The sequence below is a fragment of the Elephantulus edwardii genome, unplaced genomic scaffold (assembly GCF_000299155.1).
Source record: "Elephantulus edwardii isolate Elephantulus edwardi_28Jun2011 unplaced genomic scaffold, EleEdw1.0 scaffold00066, whole genome shotgun sequence".
Lineage (NCBI taxonomy): Eukaryota > Metazoa > Chordata > Mammalia > Macroscelidea > Macroscelididae > Elephantulus > Elephantulus edwardii.
The window spans coordinates 16,149,383-16,176,580 of record NW_006399816.1 but is presented as its reverse complement, the minus strand read 5'-3'; the positions used below and the strand labels follow the sequence as shown (position 1 = coordinate 16,176,580).

Here is a 27,198-nt window from a genome sequence, read left to right as displayed (position 1 = left end):
TGCGCAAAAAGAATTGCTGGCTGTGGTGAAGTGAGGGAGAACAGTTAAGTGTTTCAAGGCTGTAAGGATGGAAGCTTTGCAAGAGTGTTCCGCTGACCGCAGAGGGGCGGTGCTCAGGCCAGTATCCCGCTTGTCCGGCCTTTCACCAAAGGCGCTAACCGGGCGAATATAGGGGGATGGGGAGACAGAGGGAGAATAACTGTCAAACTTCTCCGCTTGGCGCCATTATTTAAATGGTACGTGCCCCTCTCGCCGCTGTACGTGCCAGGGGCGGGGCTCCGAGAGCACAGAGCGGGGCGGAGTCGGGAGGCGGGTCCGGAGGGTGGAGGGGCGAGAGGGGGTGGGCCGGGGCGGGGCTAGGCCGCCTGGAGGGGCGGGTCTAAAAGCGGCCCCCGGCGAGGTCGACTGCGCTTGCGCTGACAGACGCAAGATGGCGGACAGTGCGGAACTAAAGGTAAAGCGCAGCTCGAATTCACTTCTAATATTCGGCCGCGGAGACGGCGCTGCTGGTGCCGGGGGGGATGGGTCCGACCCTGGGGGGCCGCTCGGGCTTGACTCCATCCCAGCCTGGAGTTCCAGGGAAGAGCGGCGCGCCGGGCCCCAGCAGAGGGGGCTCGGTAGCAACGGGCCGCGGGCCCGGGGTGCCTCGGGGGCGCTGACGGGTCGTCCCCGGCGTGTTATTGTTGTGGGCGCCTCTGGCGGGGGTGGCGGGGGAAGAGATAAGGGAGTCGGAAGGTAGGGACCGTGGCTGTCTCTGGGGCTCTGCTTTCTCACCTCCAGTCAGTTTCCCCGCCCCCCTATGGGGCGCTGTGGCCCGGGCCTGGGTGTTCGTGTAGGGGGGATTGGGAAAGCTCCCCGCCGCCGCTTCCTCTTCCTCCTTTGCACTCCCGGGCTCCTGTCAGGCGCTCCTCTCAGACCCCCGGGAACTTGGCTCCGGCCGCCCCGCCCCTCCGCGGCGCTCTGCCGCCCCCGCCCTGGACTCGGCTCTCCGCGGCTGCCCGCCTGTCAGGAGGCGCCCAGGGCGCCCCGCTTGTGGGAAGCGCGGTCGCGGGGTGTCGGGGAGGCATGTGGGGGAGAAGCTCCCGTAAAGTTTCCTGCGCTCCAGACTGACGTTGGGATTGGGCTGCTGGGGCAGCGTGGAGAATCTGCCTCGGCGGGACGTTACTCTTTTTCTCTCTTGATTCTGGGCAGCCTGGGGAAGAAACCCCCTCGGAGGGAGTATGTTTGGCAGCGGTGGTGGTGGGTGGTGGGATGCAGCCACCTCGCTCCCTCCTTTGCCTTCTCCCGGCTTGGAGGGGGGAGATGAGCCTTTGGGGGTCTCTGCACACACCATGATGGCGATGCTCTAGCTGATGGAGGTGAATGGTTCGTGTTTATATCCCCCCGTTGCCTTTTGTTTGTAGGGACATCTTGCTGGCCATGTTGATGTGAACGAAATTCTGCCCTCCTCCTCCTCCAACCCCCAATAAATAGAACGCTGCTCCGTTCCTCCCAACTATACCAATTACTCCTGGCTCTCGAAATGAGATGAAAGGGTGTCCCCTCTTCCCCGCTCATTGCTCCCACCCCAGTCTTTACCTGATGATGGCTTCTTTACCGAAGCAGATACACCACTACATACAAGCAGCTGGGGGAGGGGGTGGAACCCTTATGATTGGATTGTGACAAATGGGGCTCCGCTTGAATAATTTTGGGTTAGCAGCAAGCAGTTTTTAACTAATGCATATTATTTTGAAGGTCTGAATGTTATATATTCACTACTCTGTGGCTTCCTGCATGTGAACCTAGCAGCTGGTTCTATCTTGACCCAGAGGCTTGACGTCTCTGTCAGCGTGGAGCTTGGGATTAAACAATTGTAAATCTTTAGGCGAGGGTCAGTTTTAGATTTAAGAAAATGAAAAAAAGAATTTCTCCGTTTTAATGAAACGAGAATTTATTAAACAACTCCAGTGCCTGTTGGTTTATGGAGAGCTTTTTCACTGGAGAAAAGGGCTCACTTGGAAAGATCGTTTTTTACCAGAAACTTTGCAGTGTTAATCATGGTAAAATTTGCACGTTGTTGGTTTGAGGGTCATTTTTTTACAATTTACTTCTAATTCCAAACTGAGGTCCGGAAGAGCAAATTTAGAATTGTTTCAATTCTACCCACTTTCAAAATATTGACTGGAACCTCAGGAATTTGAATATTGGGAGATTACTTTAAGAGAGTAAAAGTACACAATTTTAAGAAATTGTTTTCGGTCGTTTTGCTTTCCACAAATGTAGTTAGTATGTCGCAGCGATCTTTGCCTTCTGATACTTGTATTGTTAGGAATCCTTTCAAGTGCACGCTAATCAGTTCTGTTATACATGGACCAAAGAGTGAGGGTGAAAAGATGTCCTGGGCATATTGTCAGTCTTGATGCTGTCCAAAGAAACTAGTATGGAAAGCACATGCTGGGAGATTTCCTCCTTTGTTCTTTCTCATTTAAGAAAGTGCCTTTAGGGATTGATAGGATCCCTGGTGTGAGTTTTGTTAGATAAAGTTTCTCTACAAAAATGAGCCTTTATCAGGTAGACGCTGACACTTGGGAGAAATGTTAGTCTTTCCAAAATTGTTCTCCATTTTTGCTCTCAGGTTTACTTGTGTTGTTCCAAAAGAGGTGTTTTTTACTTGCATGTTCCTGTTTTATAACTTATTAGCTTGGGATAACCATTGAGCATGTAATAGTCTTATCGTTGAGTGCCTGATACTTTGAAGAACTGTGATAAATTAGCTGGTTAAAACAGCTAAAATTTTTGTTAATACCTGATTGCGGTTAGATTTACAGTTTTGGGAGTGGGGGAGGGTCTCAGGACCACCTATCTAGGGTTCGTTGAGAATGTATATATTTTTCTGTGTCGCAAGCATTGGAGAATATGCCTTTTGGAAATTTTCCTCGTTTTTGTTTGTAGTTTTTGGAGATAAGGACCATATTTGTAACAAGGTGGGGAAAGTGATGAGACTAATTTTTTAAAAAATTAATTTTTGAAGCTGAAAATACAGAGCTCCCAGTGAATATCCAGCAGTGAGGCTTTGAGTAATGTAGTGACATTTTCATTATCTTTGTTCACAGCCTGCATTTAATTTATCTGTAGAATGTATTCATAGTTGCTTGTTGACTGCAGTAGCGCTTAGTGGTCAGTCTATAGCTGATTAACCTTGGATTTTTCCTGCTGAACTCCCATCAGCGTGCTGCTCTAGGTTTCTTGCTGAGACTTTTGAGTTCATTGTAATTGTGCTTTCTCTTGCATTAAAAAAACCGAGGGAAAAATAATTGTAGTGGGAACTGGTAAGAATAGCTGAAAAACTAGAAGTTTATGATGAAATGCGGCCTTTAAAAACAAAATTATTTACTTACTTTGCATAGTACTTCACAGTTTGTATGGATTATCTTATTTGATCTTTTTCAAGAATTCTTTGAATAAGGCATGTGATCTTTCTCATTTATAATTGATAAAATGAACCCTGAAAGGGTAAGTGCAAGCCCAAGAACATTAAAAAAAAAAAAGGCAGGAACTTGAACCTAAGTGTTCTGATTTCAAAACTTTGGATTAAAGGTGCCATTACAGTCTTGGAGCCCTCCACAGAGTAGTGCCTTGATCTAGAATAATTCTACTTCTGTTTTGCTGATACTTTACATTTTGCCTCAAGGTGATTTGTTTTTTAAAAACACATGATTTTTAAATTTATTAATGTGAATAAGAAACATTACTTTTTGCTAGTAGCATTTTGCTTCAGAAATTTTCAGAGATTATTGAAAAGCAAGCAGAAAATTAAAAACTTTTTTATTTGAATATATATCCATTTAGGCTCTCTCTGCATGCAGGTTTATTTATCACAAAAAGAGATTACACAGAACTTTTTTAAAAAAATTAGCTGTTTAAATTGCTATTTTTCCCAGATCAGCAAATACAGGTCTATTATAGTTTTAAAGGTTACATTAAAGTTTATTCAACTAGTTCCTATCTTAGAGCAGTTCCACTTCCTATTTTCCTGCTTTAACAGTACCTTGACAAATATCCTCTTCTAAGTGTTTTCAGATGTTTTCTTTAGTTAAGTAAATTGATAGGACAAACTTTACCCCCCTTGCTTTAGGGAGCAATGCAAATATTATGATGATTAGGTAAAGTATGAGGAATGAAATAATGTAATTCTCCTTCCCTAGTTCTTGGTTTGTAACTTTGTTTCCAAATATATGTTACATAAGATTATTAAATGATGTCTGAGATAGCTTTAATAAGATGTAGGCGAATTTGCCTCTGAAGCAAGAATTTGATGGAAGTATGAAAAGAATTTTGAAATACAATTTAACTATATTTTATTTTTGAACTAATAGTAATCCAATATTGCAAATTTATATGCCATATTTAGATGCCTGTCAGTTTTTAAATGGCATTTAGAAAGTAGAAATGAGGTGTGGGGTTTTTTTTTTGTTTTTGTTTTTTACCCTCAGCTGTTTTTAGCCTAACCAAAGTGTTGCTATAGTATTGGTGAGTAACAGTTTCGAAGGGCTGGTTATAGAAACTTGAGTTTACATATACAATAAAAAAATATCTATTTTAAGAAGGAACTTTAAGTTAAACCAATTAATATATGTGTGTATTAGATTAAGAATATAAAATACTGCCATATCATCTGAAAAATAGGATACTGTAGAAAAACTGTTGGTGAGTGTGAAATTGATCATACTCTAAATTTGATTTGTTTGAGTTTGATCTTTATCTAAATCTACATTTATGAAACCAATTTAATTATTAGGATATTTAAACTAGGGAATAGAGACTTAAAAAAATTTTTTTTCTTAATTATTATTTTTTGTGTGTACCGTCAAGTCAGATCTGACTGGTACAGGAGGAGATTGTCCCTCCTTCTCCAGCAGAGCATCTGGTGGATTCAAACCGTGCACCTCTGGGGTTGCAGTGCAGGAATAGAGACATTTTAAAGGACTTAATTATCCTTTATCAGTAAATTCAGAAATAGTTCTAATTGCCATGCCTTTTTTGTTACTTTCACAGATATTTGTTCCCTCTCTTTCCATTTAAAAAAATGTAGAACTTATATTGGTTTTGATTTTCTCTTCTCTTGGTTTTAATGGTGTCATAGGAAAAAAATTCCCCATAACTACCCTTTTCTCAATTTTCTGGTAAGGTGGCTGCTGTTTGGGGGGAGGGCAGGAGTTTATGAACACCTGTGATTGCTAGCAGTCACAGCTGACTTAGCTGTCTATGAGGTTTTGAGGCTGTCAGTTGCATGAGAGTAGATTGTCCTTCTTCGCTGTGGAACCATAGGTGAGTTCAAAGCACCAGAGTCATGGCCTTTTGTGAAGATACTCTTTCCCCCCCTTTTCTACTTCTATCTCTCAAATATTTTCTTGTCATTTTAGTGAAAGTTTACAGAGCACATTAGTTTCCCATCCTATTTGATAACTTACACATTTTTTTTCTTCAAATGTGAGCAAAGAAAGAGATTGAGAAAAAACAAGGGAAGATGTGGACTAAGTGGCTCCTGCATACATTTTGTTTTGTAACATCAGCTGCAATCCCCTCAGAGTAATAACACTTTCCCCTCTTGTTCCCTAGGCGCCCCATTTTCATTCAACCTGATTTCCTGCATTTTGCTGTGTTCTGAACTTTGTTTTTGATCAGACACTACCATTTTGGTCTCAAGTGGTTGATCTGTGGAGTGCATTCTTCATGGATATAGTTGTGCACTTATTGGCCTGTTTGTTGTTTGCTCTCTGAGGGTGAGTGAGTTCAGTTCTAATTTTGAAGGGATCCTAGTGTCAGGGGTTTTACCAGTCTCTGTCAGACCATTAAGTCTGGTCTTTTTTTATACTTTGAATTTTGTTCAGTTTTTCCCCTACTCTGTCCAGGATCTTCTGTTGTGATCCTGATCACAGAATGGTAGTTGGGCATCATCTATCTAGTTCTTCAGGTGACCGATTATTAGATGCTGTGGTTTATATGGTCCATTAGCCCTTTGGACTAATGATCCTTTAGTCTTTAATTTTCTTCACTCTTCACAAGGAAATACTAATAGTTAGATTTTAGATGTCTGCTTGCAAGCTTTTAAGACCCCAGTTACAACTCATCAAAGTAGGTTGTAGAACATTTTCTTTGTGGGCTATATTAAGCCTATTGACCTAGATGTCTTTTTAGTACTGTGGCCCTAAGCCTCTTCTACTTCTCTTTAGATCAAACAGACAAAACAAATCCTTTGAACATTATTCGGTAGCTTTGGAATATCAGTAACTTTTGTAAATGTTTCAGTTTTTAAGTTTCTTTTTTCTTACCCTGCTAGCTCTGCTTTGCTACTTTCATTTTCAACCCTTTAGTTGCCAGGTTAATTTCCCCCAAACATATCTTTTATCCTATCCTGTTTTCAAAAGCTTTCAGTAATTTTACATTGAAAACAGAGTGATAAAAGTCTCAGCGCTCTCAGATACTCAAAATTTTCTATTACCTGACCCTGGTTTACTTTGTGTGTATTTTTCCTTAAACTGGATAGCAGAAGTCCTTTAGACTAGAACTTCTAGTTTGCTGCAGACAAGTAGATGCTTATAATTTATTTGTTCACTGATCAAGTTGCATTAAAGATTTATTTCTGTTAGGAGAAGCTGATGCTCATGTGTATAATGGTGCGAATGGAAATATTTTTAGATAGGGTTATATATTCACCCTAAAACTTTTTCATGATTGATTGCTTTGATTAGCTTGAAAAACAAGAAGAATTTATGAAAGACTGTTTTAGGTTACTTTTTACATTTCTTTAAGTTAAAAACACGAATACATTTCTCACTGTAAAAGATTTTGGAAAAAAGTTTTTTAAAGACCTTCATCATCCTTATTCTTCTCTCCTCCTTCCCTCCTTAACCACTTTGGGTGTGTATCCTTTTATTATTTTATTTTTTTCTTTAGTAACTTTTATTATGATAGAGAAGCTCTGGTGGACTAAGCCCATAGAGACTTGCCCTGCTAACCACAAAGATTGTGCTCTTCTGGCAGATGGAATCTACCAGTGGTCCAGGGGAGAAAGATACAGTTTCCTCATTTATAGCCTCTGAAAACCCACTAGAGGTCAGCTATGAGTCGGTTTCAACTCCATGGCGTTGACTGACTTTTTTACTTACTAAGATGCAGCTCACTTAGTACTCAATCATTTATGCATAATGGGAAGAATTTTACTACCATTCCCGGAGTTGTGACTGTGATGCACAGCGAATTTTTAGAACTTTTTTCACCCTAGAAGGATACTCATGTCCTTTGACTACTGCTTTCTCCTGTGCCCTCAGCAACTACTAATTTATCTAACTCTCTCTGTAGGTTTGCCTATTTGGACATTTCACAAAGGAAATTATAGAATATATCTAACTTGTCTTCATTTTTCTCTTCATGTGCATTTAAATATGTATGTTTAAAATTTTTAATTTATTATATGTGTATGTGTCCAGATCTGGAAGAAAACAAAGTACATAAAAGGCATTCAATAAATATTTGTTAAATTAATGTAAATGTATGTAAAAGAGGCTTTTCTAAAAGCATAAATGGGATCTTATACATAAAACTTGCTGTTTATACTTAATGTATGTTAGAGATCTTTGGATAGCATGTATAAGAACTTTTTAGCAGTGCATCACATTCTGTATGTATGTTTATAGAAATTAATCCCTTAAATTTCGGTGTTTGCATGTGTATAATAGTTTTGATGGTTTGGTTATATGTATTTGTTTTTCTTTTTAAATTGCATTACTTAATGTGTTCTACAGTGTTAATATTGGTGTTTCACTAAAAATAGGAATATAAAAAAATAACGGGTAGAAAGTTGTTTGATTTCTGAAGAGGAATGGAATGCAGGCTCATTTTAGGGTTCTGGCAGCTCACAGCCAAAGCAGTTCATTTTATATTTGGGTTTCTGGATGTGAGCAAGTCTGCTTTTAGCTTCATGGCATAGTGCTTAAAATAGAATTTAACATGTTATCTTGTGCCTTTATGATGAATTTTAAGACTTTTCTTTGCAGACTTGCATATTTAATTTTAAAGTCAGAAAGATTTTAGGATATTTTTTAATATGTTAAAAATATTATTTGAATCTATGAACATCTAAAAGTTTTCCATGCAAAGGAATGTAAAAGCACCTAGTTTAGAACCTGGTTCGTGATGGTTATTAGCTACCACTGATCAGACCCTGACTTAAGTGACTCAGTGCAAATAGTAATGAAATACTATGTTGTCTTGCATCACCACAGTCAGTTGGTTGCAGACTGGATGGATCATTGGGATCCATTGGCTGATTTTCTGAAGTAGATCACCAGGCCTTTTCTTTGTTTTCAGTCTTCTATTCAGGCTTCATCTGTAAGCTCTGCAGATACTTGTTTAGCTTGATAGCAATAGAAAACCTCCAGTGATAGGTAGGGGATAGATAGCTTGTTCATGAGGGAACTGGGGATCAAAATCAGGTTTTATGCATGGAAGAGAATTCTGCCTGTTGTTTATTTAAGAAATTACTATCACATTCTGCCATTAATTGTTTTGAATGCCTGCTGTTTTATGGAGAGAACTCAGGTAAGGAGCATCATTGCCAACCCAAAGGCAGGCAGTTTGAATCCACCAGCTTCTCCATGGGAGAAAGATGAATAGTCTCTTCCCATGTGATTTACAAACTCTGGAAACCTTCTGGAGGGTCAGCTGTGAGTCATTTCTGGAGAGTTGAAGCTTGGGTGGCTTAGTCTATAATGATTTGTGCTGCTTGCCCAAAGGTGGTTTCTCTCTGGAACCTTGAATCTGCCAACAGCTCTGCAGGAAAAAGATGGACAGTCTCCTCCTGTGTGGTTTACAGCTTCTAAAACCTGCTGGAGGATTAGCTATTAGTTGATTCTGACTGGACAGTGAGTTGGTTTTTTGACTCTACGTGAGGTTCCAGGTATCTGGTTTGAGATAGTATGTTTATGTTTATGTATGGTAATTAAAATCAAGGCTTTAAGCCAGTTGGAAAGGATTCAGTCATGACTGAAACAAGGGCCAGTACATGTTCCATAGCAATCAAATCTCTCATGTGCCGGATTTTGACCTATGTAAGCATCATATGTTACAGTGATTTTTAAAGTGTATTCCCTAGATCCTGGGAATTCTTAAGATCAGACCTATTTTTCTAATAATAAAGCATTATTCGATGTATTGAAAAAACAGTGATGGATAAAACTCCTAGTGCCTTAGCACAAATTAAAGCAGTTGCACTAAGTAGTAGTTATTTTATTCTTCAGTACTATGCACTTAGAATTGAGAAGTAAATGCCAATTACAGTTCATGTCCTCATGAAGCAATAAATAGTTTTATTATATTTCAGTTCTTGAGTATGTACATTGGAAAAATACTCTGTGATGAAATGAGAAGTACCTTGAAGAACTGCTAGTGACTACTAAATATGATAGTTAACTGTGGTTAAATGTGGTTGAGTTACAGACTTACCTAGCTACTTTCCCATGGAGTACCATTTTCACTTGAAAGAATGACAGAGAATGGTTATACAAAATTGTGCATTTGGCAGTGATTTTCCTAAATAGAAACAAAGTGATCCTGCCACTTCAAGGGAAACAACTGACAATATTTTTTTTTAGATAGAATTCTCTGGTGGTTCTTGCTGCATACCAGCAAGTCACAACCGCCGACTCATAACTGACCCTCCAGTGAGTTTTTAGAGGCAATAAATCACATGCGAGGAGATTGCCCATCCTTTTCCTGTGGAGAAGAGCTTTGTGCTACCAATACAAAGGTAAGCAGTTTGACTCCACCAGCTGCTCCACGGGAGAAAGATGGGCAGTCTCCTCCAGTGCAATTTACTGCTTCTGAAAACCCACTGGAGAGTCAACTATGAGGTGATTCAGATGAGACTGTAAATAATAACAAATGATAAAATTTCCACTTTGGAGAGGGAAAGGGATTTCTGAAAACTTAACTTGCCACTAGGGGCATGAAAATTTCCCAATGCTTGATTGACTTACTATTTATTTCTGTATGTAGTATGATGTTTGAAGTATCTGTTTAACTCCATGAACCATTATCTTCCAGTGCATGATACAAAATCATGCAGGGGTGAAAAGATTATTCAAAATGGAAGATAAATCAGTAGATGTTGGTATGTCATTGATACTGGTTTTAGATTCCACCTGTAACAATCTTTAAGAAACTTCTACTAGTTGGATTTTGGTGGCATATCAGTGAAGTTATCTGAGGCTATTAATATAAACCCCATCATTCTAAGTACCTGTCTGTATGAGGATGAATTTTTTTTATATTCTTAAAACAGTCTAATAAAGCAGATTAAGTGCAGAATCAGAGAATCAGATTTTCTTCATTAAAGAGACATAAAAGATATTTGCAGAAGTAAAAAATACCAATGTTTTTGCTGATTTTTGTGCTTTAGAAAATAGTTTACTATATAACTTAAGTTGTGATAATTACTTTTTTAAATTAATTATAACTTAAAAACGGTTTTTAATTAAAAACTTACTGTTTTAATTTTTAATACAGTAAACATGGGTAGATTTAATCAGCACCAATTTTGAAGGGAAGCTTTCATTTTTAAAAAAATACACCTACTCCTCACTTTTTTCCCCTCTAGTTTCTATATTTATATGAAAATAATTCATGCTCTACTCACTTTTAAATGTAAGGTTTGTTTGGTTGTTATGAACATAAGGTAAAGTTTATTTGTTGTTATGAATCATTAAGTCAACTGGCTCATAGCTGACCTTCCAGCAGGTTTTTCAGAGGAAGGAAATTGTAGGGGAGGAATTGCCCATCTTTCTTTCATGGTGTATTTGAACCTTGTGCCTCTGAGTTGACAGCACAGCTCCTTGCCGCAAAGCCACTAGAGCTCCCTAAGACCAAATGTTGTTTGTTGTGTACTGTCAGTTTGGAACTAACTCATAGTTGACTCTTGAGCAGGATTTCAGAGACTGTAAAGCACACAGGAGGATATTGCCCATCTTTGTCCCGTGGAGCAGCTGCTGGTGAATTCAAACCATATGCCTTTGAGATTGCAACACAGCTTCTTAACACTAGAGCTCTCTCTAAAGACCAGATAGTTAGATGAAAAATGGCATTATTTGAAAATGGAGAATGACCACATCTCATTATGTAACTAACAGCCATATTACATCATCACATAACTTCCAAACCACTGAGGATCACAGCTCAGTCAAGTTGACACATAAGCTTAACTGTCACATTTAGTGTTAATCTCGCATAGGACCTTACCTCAGCATTACTGTGTCATTAGTATAGAAAATAGTAGACCTTTTACTATTGTCATAAATGAGATAGATGCTGCGATAGTGAGGAGTAGGTATATAAAAGTCCTGAAAACAAGTTTGAGAACCACTTGGCAGTCTTGTTATAATAGATTTGCCAGTTTAGAAGTTTATACTTTAAAATGAGACTATCCCCTTTACCTACTCACCTATAGTATTTTTTAGAATTTAAAAGAAAAAATTTTTTGTAGTGATTCATGTATACGTTTGTTGAGCTTAAGCTGCTTAATTATATGTTGTATCTCTGTTAGAAATGCCAAGAAGTAATGGTTTGCCTTTGCTCAATTGCACAGTAATGGTATGAAAAGGAATTTTAAAACTTTTTTTTTTTTGCGCTGTGCCTTAATCCTTGATTTATTTTCTTTTTTCTTTTGTAGTAGAGAATAGAAATTGACCCTGACTTACTGCTGTGGGTTCAGAACTGTCTCATAGCTGACTCTCCAGTGCACTTTTAAAAAGCTGTAAATCTCACAGAAGATTACCCATCTTTCCCTTGTGGAGCATCTGATGAATTCCCACCTCCAGAGAGCTACCAACCAATGGGTTATAAAGTGTCACAACCTGCAGAGTAGGTCATCAACATTTTCTAGGAATATGCTATTTATGTACCTTCAAGTCAGAAATGACCTTGACTAAGCCTTCAACGAGGTAGTAGAACACACATGAGGAGATTGCCCATCTGGTGGATTTTAACTGCTTATGTGCAGAAATTATCGATCAATATCATTAATATCACATTTAAGCAGGATTCTGCTGAAAATTATCCAAAAACAGCTGGAGCATCACGTTAGCAGAGAACTGCCAGATGTGCCGGCTGGGTTTAGAAGGGGCCATGGTTGTTGTTGTTCTGTGCCGTCGAGTCGTTTGCGACTCATAGCGACCCTATGCACAACAGCCCTAAACCCTGCTCTATCCTGCGCCAACCGCACTGCCTCTGACACACCCATCCCAATTACCCCAGTCACCGAATCAATCCATCTCATAGAAGGTCTTCCCCTCCTGCGCTGTCCTCCACCCTCCCAAGCATGATGTCCCTCTCCAAGGACCTGTCCCTCCTTGAAACATGCCCAAAGTATGTCAGACGAAGCTCCAGAATCCTTGCCTCCAAGGAGTTGCTTGGTTTAATCCTCTCCAGGATGAATCTGTTTGTTTTCCTGGCAGTCCATGGTACATTCAGTACTCTTCTCCAGCACCACAGCTCAAAAGCATCAACTCTCCTTCTGTCCTTCCTAGTCATTGTCCAACTCTCTGATGCATAACAAGCGATATTATGGCTAATATTAGATAGATCTTAGCTGAAAGCAGAGAGTACCAGAGTAATGTCTATTTCATTGACTATGCAAAGGCGTTTGATTGTGTGGATCACAACAAACTGTGTGGTTGATTATGAGAAGAATGGGAATCCCAGAACATTTGATTGTGCTTATGTGAAACCTATACTTGAACCAGGAGGCATCAGAACAAAGCAAGGAGACACTGCATATTTCAAAATCAGGAAGGGTGTCCGCCAGGGATGTATTCTGTCTTCATACCTTTTCAATCTATATGCAGAACAGATCATCTGCGAGGCTGGGAGGCATTGGGATTGGAGGTAGACTCATCAACAATCTGCATTATGCAGGTGACAGAACCCTTCTTGCTGAAACTGAGGAGGACCTGAAGTGCTTGCTGTATAAGGTCAAAGAGGGATTGAAGCTCAACATCAAGATTCTCAAGACTGGGCCAATTGGCAGCATCATTATGGATGGTGAAGAGATTGTTAACAGTTCAGTTTGCTTGGCTTCACAATCAACACTCTTGGTACCAGCAGCCAAAAACTCAAGAGATGAATAGCATTGGGAAAGTCAGCTGCCAGGGACCTCTCTAGAATACTGGAGAGAAACGATGCCAATCTGGAGACTAAGGTGTACCTGATCCAGGCCATAGTCTTCACAGTTGCTTGGTATGCCTCAGAGAGCTGGACAATGACTAGGGATGATAGAGAATTGATGCCTTTGAGTTGTGGTGCTGGAGAAGAATGTTGACTGTACCATGGACTGCTAGGAGAACAAACAGGTTTGTCTTGGAGAAGGTGAAACTGGCTGCTCCTTGGAGTCAAGGATTCTGAAGCTTCATCTGACATACTTTGGACATGTTGTAAGGAGGGACCAATCCTTGGATAGGGATGTCATGCTTGGGAGGGTGGAGAGGAAGACCCTCAATGAGATGGATTGATTCAGTCACTGCAGCAATGGGGATAGGTGTGTCAGAGACAAGGTTGGCACAGGGATAGTGCAGGGTTTAGGGCTGTTGTGCATAGGGTCACTATGGGTTGGTTGCAGGCAACTCAGTGGCATATAAAAACAAGAACATCATCATCTTTGGGTTGGAAACAACTCCTTACCACTAAGCCACGAGAGCTCCCTAGGAGCTTCCCTAGGAATATGTTGTTATTAAGTGCCTCTGAGTTGACTGTTAACTCATAGCAACTCTTTTTTTATTTTTATTTTTTCATAGCAACTCTTATGATGGATCTGAACCCTGCTCTGTACTATTGTGCCATCCTGACCATATGCTAGAATCCACTTCTAAATCTTTGAATGGGTTTTTTAATTTTTGTTATTATATTTCAACATCTCAATAGCTATCTTTTGTTCTTTCTCTTTTATAAAGTATTCTTTTTTCATGGATTCCCTCTTTACTAATAGTGCTTTTCTTTTTTCCTCCAAGTTATGCCTATATATGGATTTTTCTCTTCCTCATTTATTTATTTTTGTGTATATAGTAAATACATACATAGATAACAAGACATTTGCCATTCCAGCAACATTTATTTTGTGTCCACATCTTTTGTGCTTGGAGACTTTCTCAAATTATTGGTGATGTTTTTTTTCTTACCGTAAAATGCTTGAGAAGTAAGTCCTCTTCCACATTGGGATCTTCCTGTTGTGAGGAAGTTTAGGTTTTGACTGTGCAGTTTAAGTTCTTTAATCTCCTATTGAGGGTATTACTTGGTTGCTAATGTATCATGAACAGGATCGGATAAAGAGGCCTTCAATATGGATATATAGATTTTAGAGAAAAGTCTGTGTATACTCATACCTGGGCCTCTTGTGTTATCTTTGCTCTTTATGAGCTCTTGAGTCTGGAGCTTCTCTTCTTAAATTATTGTGGTAATGTACTCTGGCTTCCTGTGTGAGGAGGGACTCAGGATTATTTTAGGGAAATTGTTCAGTATTTGGGTAGTGGAGACTTTGAGTGTCTAGTATTCCACTTGTCTGATTTTCAGATATGCCTCCAGTTTTCAGCCTTGCATCTCATTGGTCTTTAGGATGTGCATTTGCTTCTCTTAAGTGTTCCTCTTCTGAAACATTTGTACACTGTAACTTTCTCTGGTAATTTTATCACCACTATTTGCTCTTCCTTGTTTAAAATGTTTGAAGTTGCTACTTCACAGTCACCTTTTCTTTTATCTTTGTTAAGTAATTTTGTATTTTCTTCCATTACTATCATTTCTGTTTCCCCTCAAAGACAGGCTATGTTTGGTGTGTTTGCATATACTTTATTCACTATATCATAATCATTGTAAATTTTCTGTGACACTCATACCACAGATATTAATATGTTATATTCTTTCATAAATAGTTGTGCTAATGTAAGATTTATATTGAGTGGTAATAGAAATTCTGGGTTTTTTTAGAGAAAAGTTTCTTTTAAAGACTGTGTACAAAATATTACAGTATGTATAACTTATAAAATGTATAATTTATAGAAGAATAATAAACATTAAGAAACCTTTTAAAACTTTGAGGACTTTTGTACCCCTCATTGTACCTCCTTCTTACTTATTCCTAGGTTACTTACATCAACAGGTTATTTTAAAAATAAAAACTGGAAGTGAAATAATATTTTTTTGTTTTTTTAGATTGTTTTTTAGACTTGATTGTTTCCTAATTTGGTGTAATTTTTTTAAATAGAAGGATTTTATAGTTATGGATTAAGAGAAAAGTTTTAGAGATTGCATTTTGAAAAAATAGAGCTGGCACATAAATATACATTCCTATAGAACCTAGTAATTATGCACAGTAAATAGAGATAAAAGTTAATTTTTACAGTTATCCACACTTTGTTGGATTCTGAAAAGTGTTCAAATTTAGATGTGTCCAGTACTAGAGGAGTGTCTGTCCATGTTTCATTGATTATGCAAAGGTATTTGACTGTGTGTGGATCACAACAAATTGTGGCTAACCTTGAAAAGAACACTCGATTATGCCTGCTCTTGTAAAATCTGTGCTTGAACTAGTAAACAGGTCTCAGAACAGATCGAGGAAACACTTCATGGTTTAAAATAAGGAAAGGAGTGCAGCAGGGATGTGTCCCGTCTCCAGAACTTTTCAACCTGTATGCACAATAGATCATTTGGGAAGCTAGACTTTATGAGGAGGAATGTGGCATCAGGATTAGAAGATGACTCCAACAGTGTACATTATGCAGGTGATACAACCTTGCTTGCTGAAACCAAGAGGACCTGAAGCTTTTGCTGCAGAAGGTCAAGGACTGTAATCTTCAATATGGGTTGAAGCTCAACATCAAGAAGATAGAAATTCTCACCACTGGGCCAATTGGCAACACTATGATGGATAGAGAAGAGATTAAGGTTGTTAATAATTTCACCTTGTTCAGCTTCACAGTCAACAGTCTTGACACTAGCAGTCAGGAAATCAAAAGACTAGTTGCATTAGGGAAATCTGCTGTCATGTACTTCTCCAAAGTGCTAAAGAGCAATGATGTCAGTCTAGAGAATAAGGTGTGCTTGATTCAGGCCATGGTGTTCATAGTTATTTGCTTTGCGTTAGAGAGCTGGACAGGGACTATGGAAGACAGAATAAGAATCTTATGCCTTGGAGTTTTGGTGCTGGAGAAGAGAATTGAACATACCATGGAATTCCAGGAGAACAAATAAGTCTATCTTGGAGAGGGTGAAACAAAGCTGCTCCTTGGAGGTAAGAATAGTAAAGCTGGCATACCTTTGGGCATGTTGGCAGGAGAAACCAGTCTTTGGAAAAAGACATCATGCTTGGAAGGGTTGAAGGGATAGGGCAGGAGAGGAAGACCCCAGATGAAATGGATTGACACAGTAACTGGGGTAATGGGAGTAGATGTATTGAAGACTGTGAGACTGGCTCAGGATACAGCAAGGTTCAGAGCTGTTGGAATCATTCCTGCAGAATGCCAACAGATCAGACAAGTCTGTCTGGAGGAAGTGCAATCACTGTGCTCCTTAGCAGCAGGGATGGTGATTCTTAGTCTCACATACTTTGGGCATGTTGTCAGTAGGGGCTAGTTCTTGGAGAAGGACATCATGTTGGGAAAGGTAGAGGGTCAGAGAGAGAGGAAGACCCCAACAGAATCGGTTGACACATGCCTGTAACAAACAGTGGGCTAAAAAATATCAGAGATTGTGAGGATGGTGCATGATAGGACAAAGTTCAGGTCCTGCTATAAAAGTGCATTTATCTCATCACTTGTTCACAGTGTACACTCCAAATTCCTTAAATAATTAATGCCGTTGTCAGCAGTTTCCTAACACTGCCCCATTCTGAGTGCATTCTGGGGGCTTAGTCTATAGGAAGTTGTGCTGCCAGCCCAAGGTGGGACCTTGGTATCAGTCCACCAGTTACGCTGCAGGAGGAAGATGGACAGTCTCCTCTGATTGGATTTATGGCCTCTGAAAACACCATGGAGGGTCAGCCATCAGTCAGTTTGATTTGAGGGAGTGACTCTGATCCATTGTAGCACATTTTCTGCCCTATATGGGATTTGTGATAAGAGTTGAATTGTTTGTTGCTCTTGTAGGTGCCCTGGAGTTGGCTCTGACTCAGCGTCTTATGTATAGCAGGATGAAACACTGCCCAGTCCCACACCATCCGCAAATAGCTGCTATGTTCAAGTACTTTTCTGCAGCCACTATGTTTGTTAGTGGTCATGAATGTAGGCTTTGGAGTCAGGTCAGGTTTGAGATACCCTTTTGTTTCATGAAATGCCAGAATTTTCTATCAAAAACAAGACATAGCATACCATTTTAAAACTTAAGTTTATACTTTGCTTTTAAGCAAATAGAATCTTCATGTGTGGTTAATGACAATATTTTGTCATTTTGTGCTTGCTCAGTTAAGTCAGTATAACAGAATAGAGAATAGGGGAAAAGGAAGATGCTCAGTGAAATCTGTATAACAGGGTAGAGATCAGGGGAAAAGGAAGATAAGTATATTACACATCATTTTTCAGTTAGTTTATGTTGAGAAAATGGGTGGAACAAGATAATGGAGAAGTATGTAACCAGCTTGATTTGCAACTTTGGGTAGAAACTACCTAACTAGGTTTTCTGGTTGAACGGGGCATTGTTGACAAATAATCTAACAGCTGCTTATTAACTATTTCAAAATTAAATAATTAGAAATGGCCTTGAAGTTAGTTCTATTGGATGAAGTATCTGATTTTGAAAATAATGAATGTCAAATTTTTTAAAGGATGTTGGCTTTAGTGTATGTAGTTAGTAGAATTTTAAACGTTATTTGTCTTTGTGGCATTGTTGTTAGGTACCATTGAATTGGCTTATATTCATAACAATCCTGGGTCAAACAGAAAGAAACCCTGCCCAATCCTGTGCCATCCCCACCAATCTCTGCTCTGAATAAACCCGTTGTTGCAATCTCTGTATCAGTGTGTCTTCATTGAGGATCTTCCTCTACCTTCCCAAAACTAGCTCTTCCTGATAACATGCCTGAAGTGTCGTTTGTGGGTCGAAAGCGAACATAAAGGTGAAATATTTTTGTACCCGTCAATAAACATAGATAGAGAAGCTCTGGTATATCCACACAGTGGAATACTGTGCAGCATTGAAAAACAAGGAACTCATGAAATATTATGCAAAGTGAATGACCCTGGGGGACATTACGCTGAGTGAAGAAATATCTCAGTCACAAAAGGACAAATATTACATAAGGCCACTGTTGTAAAACGGGGCTGACATCAGGGTTGAGGGAAGACAGAAAAGGACAGGAGGAATGATGTATATTGCGTTGAAACAGATGAGGGAGAAATCTGTTTAAAAGGGATCTATGAATAGGTATTCTTGGCATTACTGAAGTTCAGAGTGAAGGCTACATAGTGGCGTGAACTTGGGGTCAAGGATTATATAAAAATGAAAGTTTTTCTTCTTTTCAAGGAGAGGAGTGATTTGGGCGGGAGGGGGTGGGGGGGAGAAAAGTACAAAAATGAATGACTGGAAATCCCAAGTCTCTGTAAACTTTCATTAAAATGAATAAATAATTTTTTTAAAGTGAAATATTTTTATATTATTGCCTATTTTGTCTCTAATTCATTGTGGTTTACAGTTGGTTAAAAATTATAAAAAGGTAAAGACTCAGTATAGAGTATTTTATTACTAAGCCTATAAACTACTGTCTTGGGTATACAAATGTGAATAATTACATGGTTCATCAGGAAATTTTCATTCTTACTGGTAATTTAGACATGGCCTTTAACAATGTAGGGAGCTCTTGAGTATGGAGGGAGTTACTAACCTAAGGGATGGTTCGAATACACCACCAGTTCCTCAGGAGAAAAATGAACAGTTTCCTCACGTGTGAAATAAAGCATCCTGGAAATCCACTTGGAAGATCAGCTTTGAGTTGGTTCGAACTCCACATAATTGAGTGAGTGAGTCTGACAGTGAGATAATGAGATGACAAAATTAGTACTTTCTATTTAATAATATTTTTTAAAAAATGCTTACTGTCTGTATGTCAAAGACTAGTGTTTAATATGGATTGAAGCTCATCTTCTAGAAGACAAAGATTCTCACCACTGGGCTAATTGGCAGCACCATGATGAATAGGGAAGAGATTGAGGTTAACAATTTCAGTTTGCTCAGCTCCACAATCAACACTCTTGGCACCGAAAGTCAGGAAATCACATAGTGCATTAAGGAAATCTGCAGTCAGGGACCTCTCCTGATTGCTAAAAAAACAACAATGTCAGTCTAGAGACTAAAGTATGTTTGATTTAGGTCATGTTTTTCCCAATTACTTGCTAAGTAAGTATCAGAGAGCTAGAAAATGACCAAAGGTGACAGAATTGATGCCATGAATTGTGGTGCTGGAGAAGAGTATTGAACATACTGTGGACTGCCAAGAGAACTAACAGATCTGTCTTGGAGAGAGTGAAACCAAGCTACAAGTGATTGAAAAGACCATGGCTTAAATCAAGTGCATCTTAGTCTTCAAATTGACATTTTTTGCTCTTTGTTTCTTTGGAGAGATCCTTGAGAGGAGACTTTCCTGGTGCAGTATGTCTTTTGATTTCTTTACTTGCTGGTGCCAACGGTTGATTGTACATCTAAGCAAGATGAAATGATTGATAATTTTCTTCATCTAATATGATGTTTCCTATCTTTAGGATTTTTGTCTTCTTGATACTGAGATATAATCCATATTGAAGGCTGTATTCTTTGATCTTCTACACCAGATGTTTAAAATCCTCCTCACTCTGAGCAGGCAAGATGGTGTCTACATAATCCAGGTTGTTAATGAGTCTCCTATCCTGATACCACTTTTTTTCCACCCAGAGTCTAGCTTCTTGATAAATTTGCTCAACATACGTATTGAATAGGTGTGGAGAATGAATATAGCCTTGACACACCTTTCTTGATTTTAAACCATATAGTGTTCCCTTAATCTGTTGAGGCAACAGCATCTTGGTCTAGGTATAATTTTTGTACACGCATGATTAGATGTACTGGGATTCTCACTTTTCTCAGTGTTAACCGTGTTTTGTTATGATCCACACAGTCACGTGCCTTTCATATTATTAAAACAAAGATGGAAATTTTCTGGCATTCTTTGCTTTCAGCCAAGATCCATTTGGTATCAGCATTGATAGGCAGCCTTGGTGCTACGGCCTTTTCTAAACCTAGGCTGACCTTCTGGCAGTTCTCTGTCAGTGCACTGCTCTAGCCATTTTTGGATTGAAGCTGCTCATTTGGAATGAAATGACAAATGCTTGAAAATGCATAGCATTTTCTTGGTTGATTAATGAATAAATGAACTTTCTAATGAGTTTTTAGGGAGCTCTGACCCTAGTGGTAAGGAGTTGTGCTGCCAGCCTAAAGGCATGCAGTTCAAATTCACCAGCAGCTCCAGGAGAAAGATGTGCAATCTCTTTCCTTGTGATTTTTCAACCCTGAGTTGGTTGTAGTTCAATTGTACACAGCAAGGTTTTTATTTTTCCATAACAAAAAGCTTGTGACTTACTGCTCTAAAAGACGTACAGTATGATATATAAGCTTGAGAGTTAGATTGGAACATCCTTTTTGCCATCTGTAAAATGAGGACAGTACTTGCCTTATTTATAAATTGTGGTGATTAATGTTATCTCCTGTTTTAAAAAAGCCAACCCAGCCCTGGCTTTCTTTTACAAGGTATTGTTTACACTGTTTATCTACTGTGTACTAAGTGTTGCTTTTGTTGTTGCTTGTACCTTTCAGATATTGTCACAGACATAATTGAGAACTGTCAGGTTTGTAGTTATGTCATTAACTTTATTTTGACTATTGAGCAGATACTTTATGTGAATTGTCAATTTGTTTCTAAACAAAAATAAAACTGTAATACATTTTGCTGCATTGGAATCCTGTCTCTATAGATTAAGGACAAAAGCTTTTACAAGGGAGGTTTTAGTAATTAACTGTGTTTGATAATGAAATAGAAATGGAAAAACATTTTTCTAGTATGTAATTTGTACTGTTTTCTTTGTGTAATATGAAGCTCTATATGGATTCTGTGAAGAAAAATGTATCAGGATCGGAGGCTCATACACAATCCACATTACGCAGATGACACAGCCTTGCTTTCAAAAAGTACAGCATGATAAGTACCAAAATATACAAAAAAAGGCGAGTAAGAGTAGTCAGAAGAAAGTCATTCTTTTTACCAGATTTAATGGGCAAAAACTGAAAAAAAAAAAAAAAGCTGGATCTCGGGAAGCAGTTTCCCAGATAAAAGAAGTATGAGAAAGACTCACATTTGACTAACCACTGGTGTTGAATAGATTCTGATTCATGATGACCTCATGAGTTTGATTAACCTGCTTTTAATTGCATATAGAGCTTTTATACATTTTCCCCTCACCATTTTATGTTAATTGCTTTGCTACCTGTAAATCCTTCTGGAGGACTGGCTTGAGGGGGGTGGGGTGAAGCTCATAGGGGGATGAGTAGTGGAGTTACTATAGACAGCAATACTTTTGTGTATTATTGGTGCTAGATGGGAATAAAACAATTGCAAAAAGGGGAAAAAAAACTAAAATTAGTGTGTATTTCTGTGGTGAAGTCTTTTCTGTAAGCTATATTTTTCTCTTTTGACATTTTTTTAAAGAAAAAAAAAACCCCAAAAACACTTTAAAATGGTAAGATTGGTACTGTAGATAGGCATTTTTCACTAGTAGCATTTTGGAAAGGGATCTCTAGTGGCTTAGTGGTAAGGAGTTGTACTGCCAACCCAAAGGCATGCTGTTCGTATCCAACAGCTGCTCTACAGGAAAACGCTGAGCTTGTCTCCTGCTATGCGATTTACCGTCTCTGAAAACCTGCTGGACGGTCAGCTATGAGTCAATTCCGACTTAAGCCTTATGGTATGTGTAGGAAAAGGAGGAACAATGACCAAGTAAGTTTGAAGGTGTAGAATTAAACAAGATTAAATAGGCTTCTTTATTATAGTTGTACTCATTTGTAGATATGGATCAAATTCTTGGGATTTTTTTTTTAAGTCTGGCCTTGCAAGTGTTTCCAGTTTTGTCTCTTTCTTAATGAGTTTATTGAAAAGGCCATAGGCTTTAAATCAGACTTATCGTGACTGTATGAGCTTATTTAATCTTTGAAGATAATTTTGTAATATATACCACAGAGATTGAATAGATGAAAAAACATGTATGAAGTTATGTGGTATAGTGTCTAATATACAATTGGTCAAAAAGTGAATGTACATGAATAATACGTAGTATACAAACCAATATAAAATAAAAATAAAGTGGAGAGGGAGGAAAACAGTTTAAAAAAGTTAATTCTACCAATTTAGAATTGGTATAGTAGACTTATTGTTTATATGATTGAGGTAAGTGGTTTGTGTTTTTCATGTGTACTTGTAATTTTCCCCCAAGAAGTAAAATGCTTTTGAAATCATACTTCTATTTTTTGCCAGTTCACCAAACACTTAGCACTTCCCTGGAAACTCAGTATGTACTTGATAAGTATTTGGCAATTTAAGGGAAAAGATACAGTAAAGTGAGATGTAATACTCTTATGGTGTGTACTTTTTTAAAAAAGACCTTTTCCTACCCTGGGTAAAAAGAAATACATTTATGAATATTAGTTTTCTCTTTCTTTTGGCTATTTTTGTTAACTGCTCACATTTTAAGTTTGAGATAGGTAGTGACTTTCAAGTGAGCTGTAAACAAAGGGGTTATAATGAAATATTGTTTATTATAAATTATATTATTGGAATACTAATGTTTTATATTTTGTTTTGTCTCTAAGCAAATGGTTATGAGCCTTAGAGTTTCTGAACTCCAAGTACTGTTGGGCTACGCTGGGAGAAACAAGCACGGACGCAAACACGAACTTCTCACAAAAGCCCTGCACTTACTAAAGGCTGGCTGCAGTCCTGCTGTACAAATGAAAATTAAAGAACTGTATAGGCGGCGCTTTCCCCAGAAAATCATGACGCCCGCGGACTTGTCCATCCCCAACGTACATTCAAGTCCTATGCCAGCAACTTTGTCTCCATCTACCATTCCACAACTCACTTATGATGGTCACCCTGCATCATCACCGTTACTCCCTGTTTCTCTTCTGGGACCTAAACATGAACTGGAACTCCCACATCTTACATCAGCTCTTCACCCAGTCCATCCGGACATAAAACTTCAAAAATTACCATTTTATGATTTACTGGATGAACTGATAAAACCTACAAGTCTAGGTAAGGTTATTGCATAATGATTATTTGGGTATTTTGGGGTGATATATTATAATGTTAGAATTTTAATTTGGCCCAGTTTATTATTCATAATGGAGTTTACTTTTGATAATAGTATCCAGAGAATAGTAAGGATCTTTCCATTGTGGATAAATTCAAGTGTATTTTACACAAGGAAAAAAGATGGTTAAGCTTCTAGTGATAGTTTCTCATGCAGTAAGTATTAAAAAGTATTCAAGGCTATAAACTTTTGAAATGTATTCTAGATGGCTAATATTTTATTATAAATACTGAACATTAAAACTAAATTGCTACTAGTTTCTGGATTTTCACTTCTCAGGGGTTAATTTTATCTTAAAAAGCATTTTTGGTTATTCAAACGAGTGTTAATTATTACAAAAAAGTATTGGAACTTTTGTGTGTGTGGTATTTCAGCTTTATGTAGATAGATATGTGGGCACACTCATGGTCATTTTAATAAGCTGTGAATGCTTGCAATTTTATTGTTTTCTCATCATTTGATTAGTGTGTGGCATATTTGAATACAATTTATTATTAATCACTTAGTGTTTCACAATTGCTATAATGCCAATATTGAATGTATAACTGATCCTGTTGCAATCACTGATTTTGTGTAATGAATTTATAATACTAGATTCCTACATGCTAGTTTGTTATTTAAATCAGTGATCTACAAATTAAGGGTACCAGTTGGCTTGCATGGTTTGTAGGAAATTTATTTTTAAAAGATTGTTAAAAGCAAAATGAAGAATTAGGTGAGTAATAGAAAATATACATAATTATTTAAACATCTTACTTTAATTTAAAACATAGCTGCCAGTTTTTTGATGTGTAAGTCAAGGCCTTTTCTTTGAGACTTGATTTCCAGTTTTAGTTTATTTGATGTTGGATATAAATCTATAAAGCAGTGAATTTGACGTAGTAGGGATGCTTTAGCAGATATCCTAGGCTGTAAGTTTAATGGAGGAGACTGCCCTTCTTTCTGCCTTGGAACAGCTGGTGGATTTGAACCACCAAGACCAGAACTTTGGTTTTTAGGCAACACCTTATAGGGTGTGCATTCTGCCAGAGCTCCTTTTTATAAGTACCTCTCAAGAAAGACCAGTAAGGAACCCTGCTGTCATAGTGGGTTATGTGTTGAGTTGCTAATCAGAAGGGCAGTGGTTTGTAGCTACCAACTGCTTTGCAAGAGAAAGATGAGGTAGTCTGCTCCCATTAAGGTTTACATCCTCAGCAACGTGATGAAAGTTAGCCATGAATAGGAGTTAACGATAGTGGGTTATGATCTCAGTATTGTAGAAACTTTTCTTAGAGCAGAACATTTCTATATACAAATTTACAATTATTCTGGATTTTGCAAGATACATGAATAATTTATGGAAGGATTTGAATTTTTTTAATATATAAATTTGGACTTTGCCTTTTGAAAAGAGATGCACCAGATGCTTCAGCATTCCTAAATAGCTAAAATGATGTATTCTGTTTTTGTGCAGTGAGGGTAAGGTTTCTGCTGCATCTTACTAATATTGGTTACCAGTGTTTCTTTGCCAAGGGCTTCTTTGTCATTGGATTATATTTCACAGTCTCCTTCTCTCGTTTCTTATAATTGAATTTTCCTTGCCCCACATGCCTAATACCCAAGGCCTGGAGATCAGGTGATGCAAATTCAAAGACACAGGCCCTGTAAGTACTGGAAAGGACATTCAAAGGTTTTGTGATTCACTCTACTCTGCTTTTAGACAGTATGCCTTCTAACAGTTCAACACAAGCTGTGCACTTCTGTACTTGAATTTTGGGAAATTGAAATCACACGTTTTTCTGTAGGTGGGTTTCTTCCCTACAAACTTCTCTTCCTGATTTTAAAACATTGATGTCTGACCTTCATACAGAACCTGAGATTGACCTCTAAATCTTAGATTCCTTTATGTATAATATTCTAGGTCTGATCTTTGGGTTTTTTGGTTGTTGGGTTTTTTTTCCTTTTAAATTTTATTAATTTTAATAAACATTTACAGGGATTTTGGATTTCCATTCATTCATTGTTGCACTATTTTCTCTACCCCCCCAGTTTGTTCCTTCCCCCCTGAAAGTCTTCTTTAATTGTCCCATTGCCACAGTGCTTGTCAAAACCACTTCTGATTAATCTTGTCAGTATGTCCTTTGCCATTCCCTATCACTCCTCCCTGAGAGAGATTTCACCCTGATTCATAAGGAAAAGGGGACAGCTTATTCTCTTAGCTACTTCCTGCTGAAAAGGGACTCTGTAGGTTTCAGGGTGAAGATCTTCTCTTATTACTCTAAAGGGCCCTTTTGGCAGTAGGAAACATGTAGACTATTGTGGAGATTGATTTTGGAATTTGGATGCACTGTTATTAGTTGTGCTTAGCCATACATGTTCATATCCTTGAAGATGCATCATGGAAGTGTTGCAGCCTAGAAGACACAAATTTAACAAGTTGAAAGTACATGAGTCAAAAATTAAAAGCAATAATATTCCAAGTAGAGGTTCTAACAGTGGCACAAATCAAGTTACAGAGGGAAGGTAGTTCTTAAAATAAAAGGCCTATTGACTAGAACTTTGTCTATTATAGTATAAAAGTTAGGAACCAGAGGATGTAGAGGCTCAACTATGTCATTTATTGTTCTTAAGTCCTGGACCAAATTCCATATACCACTGGGTTGTTTTACAGCTCAGCAGTCCACATGCAAGGCAGAGGTGAAGTAAGGAACTGCTTATGAGGTTCTTTGTCAATTCCAACAGCTAAGAAATAGTGAGAAGAGTTGGGACCTCAGAAGGCTTTTAGGACCAAATAGTAGACTCTTGTGTCCAGGAGAAAATGAATATACTTACCAGTAATGTTAATGCTCACCCATGGCTCTTCTGGGAGGGTCTAAATCGTTGAAGTGGATCTTTGGGTTTTTAAAAGTCTAGTGAATTTAATATTTTTACTAGCATTTGTGCAATTGCCTAGAAGCTCTAAAACTTCCAGTGTGGTTTTTAATAAATGGCTGTCTGTATATTTGGGTGTAATCTTGAAAACTAAGAATAATAAAAAAATGTGTTGTTAGAAAGGAGTCTTGACTATTGGAATCAGTAAATAGTTTCTCTATACAATGATAAATTCTAGATAAAACATTTTAAGTTGTAAATGAGTCAGTTATACAGGAATCAAAGCAAAGTATAGTTTGTTAAAGAATTCCAGCTTTTAATTTTACTGGGATGGAATTTAGAGAGCTAATATGGTAATTTATTGTTCAGAATATACTATGTCAGAATTTGACAGAAGTCTTTGCACATATTTGACCCAGCCTCACTAGTGCAAACTGATTGACTCTAAGAGTTGCAGAGCAGCCTGATAGAAGACTTGGCTGGCATTTACTCTTTGCTGTAATCATGGAGCAGGGAACATGAGATAATAGAAATACCTAAGACAATCTTTTTGTTTAGTATAATTTTATTGTTCTACATAGAGTGATTAGAAGGTCATTTTTAAACTTTTTTCTTTCTTGAGCCGTACTGCTTCTGGTTCTGATAATGCTTACAGATGACCTGGTAATTTTGTATAGCGATGAATCATTTAGTTCTTTAGCATGCTGCTGGCTCAGTTCAGTTAAACTATAGTGTAAGTGGATAGATGAGGATGTTATGGTATAAAAGAAACTGAAATAGAGTTTAATGATTGTAGTATTAAAATTAAATTAATTTAAAAAATAAATAAAAGACTGAGTTGTTTAAAAACCAGAACAATCTCTTTTTTTATTATATTTTATTAATTTTCATAAACATTTACAGAGATTTTGGGCTTCCACTCATTCATTGTTGCACTATTCTC

The 27,198-nt window shown here is 38.0% G+C and overlaps 1 protein-coding gene across 1 annotated transcript in view; it reads left to right on the top strand.

The window, feature by feature from the left end:
- Window positions 1-342: 342 nt before the first annotated feature.
- PIAS1 (protein inhibitor of activated STAT, 1) overlaps window positions 343-27,198 on the top strand; it is a 127,542-nt gene continuing 100,686 nt past the window's right edge. Inside the window, exons 1-2 of the mRNA XM_006888361.1 lie at window positions 343-454; window positions 22,903-23,347. Coding sequence (XP_006888423.1) covers window positions 431-454; window positions 22,903-23,347 — 469 coding nt within the window. The 5' untranslated portion in view covers window positions 343-430. The remainder of the gene's footprint in view (window positions 455-22,902; window positions 23,348-27,198) is intronic.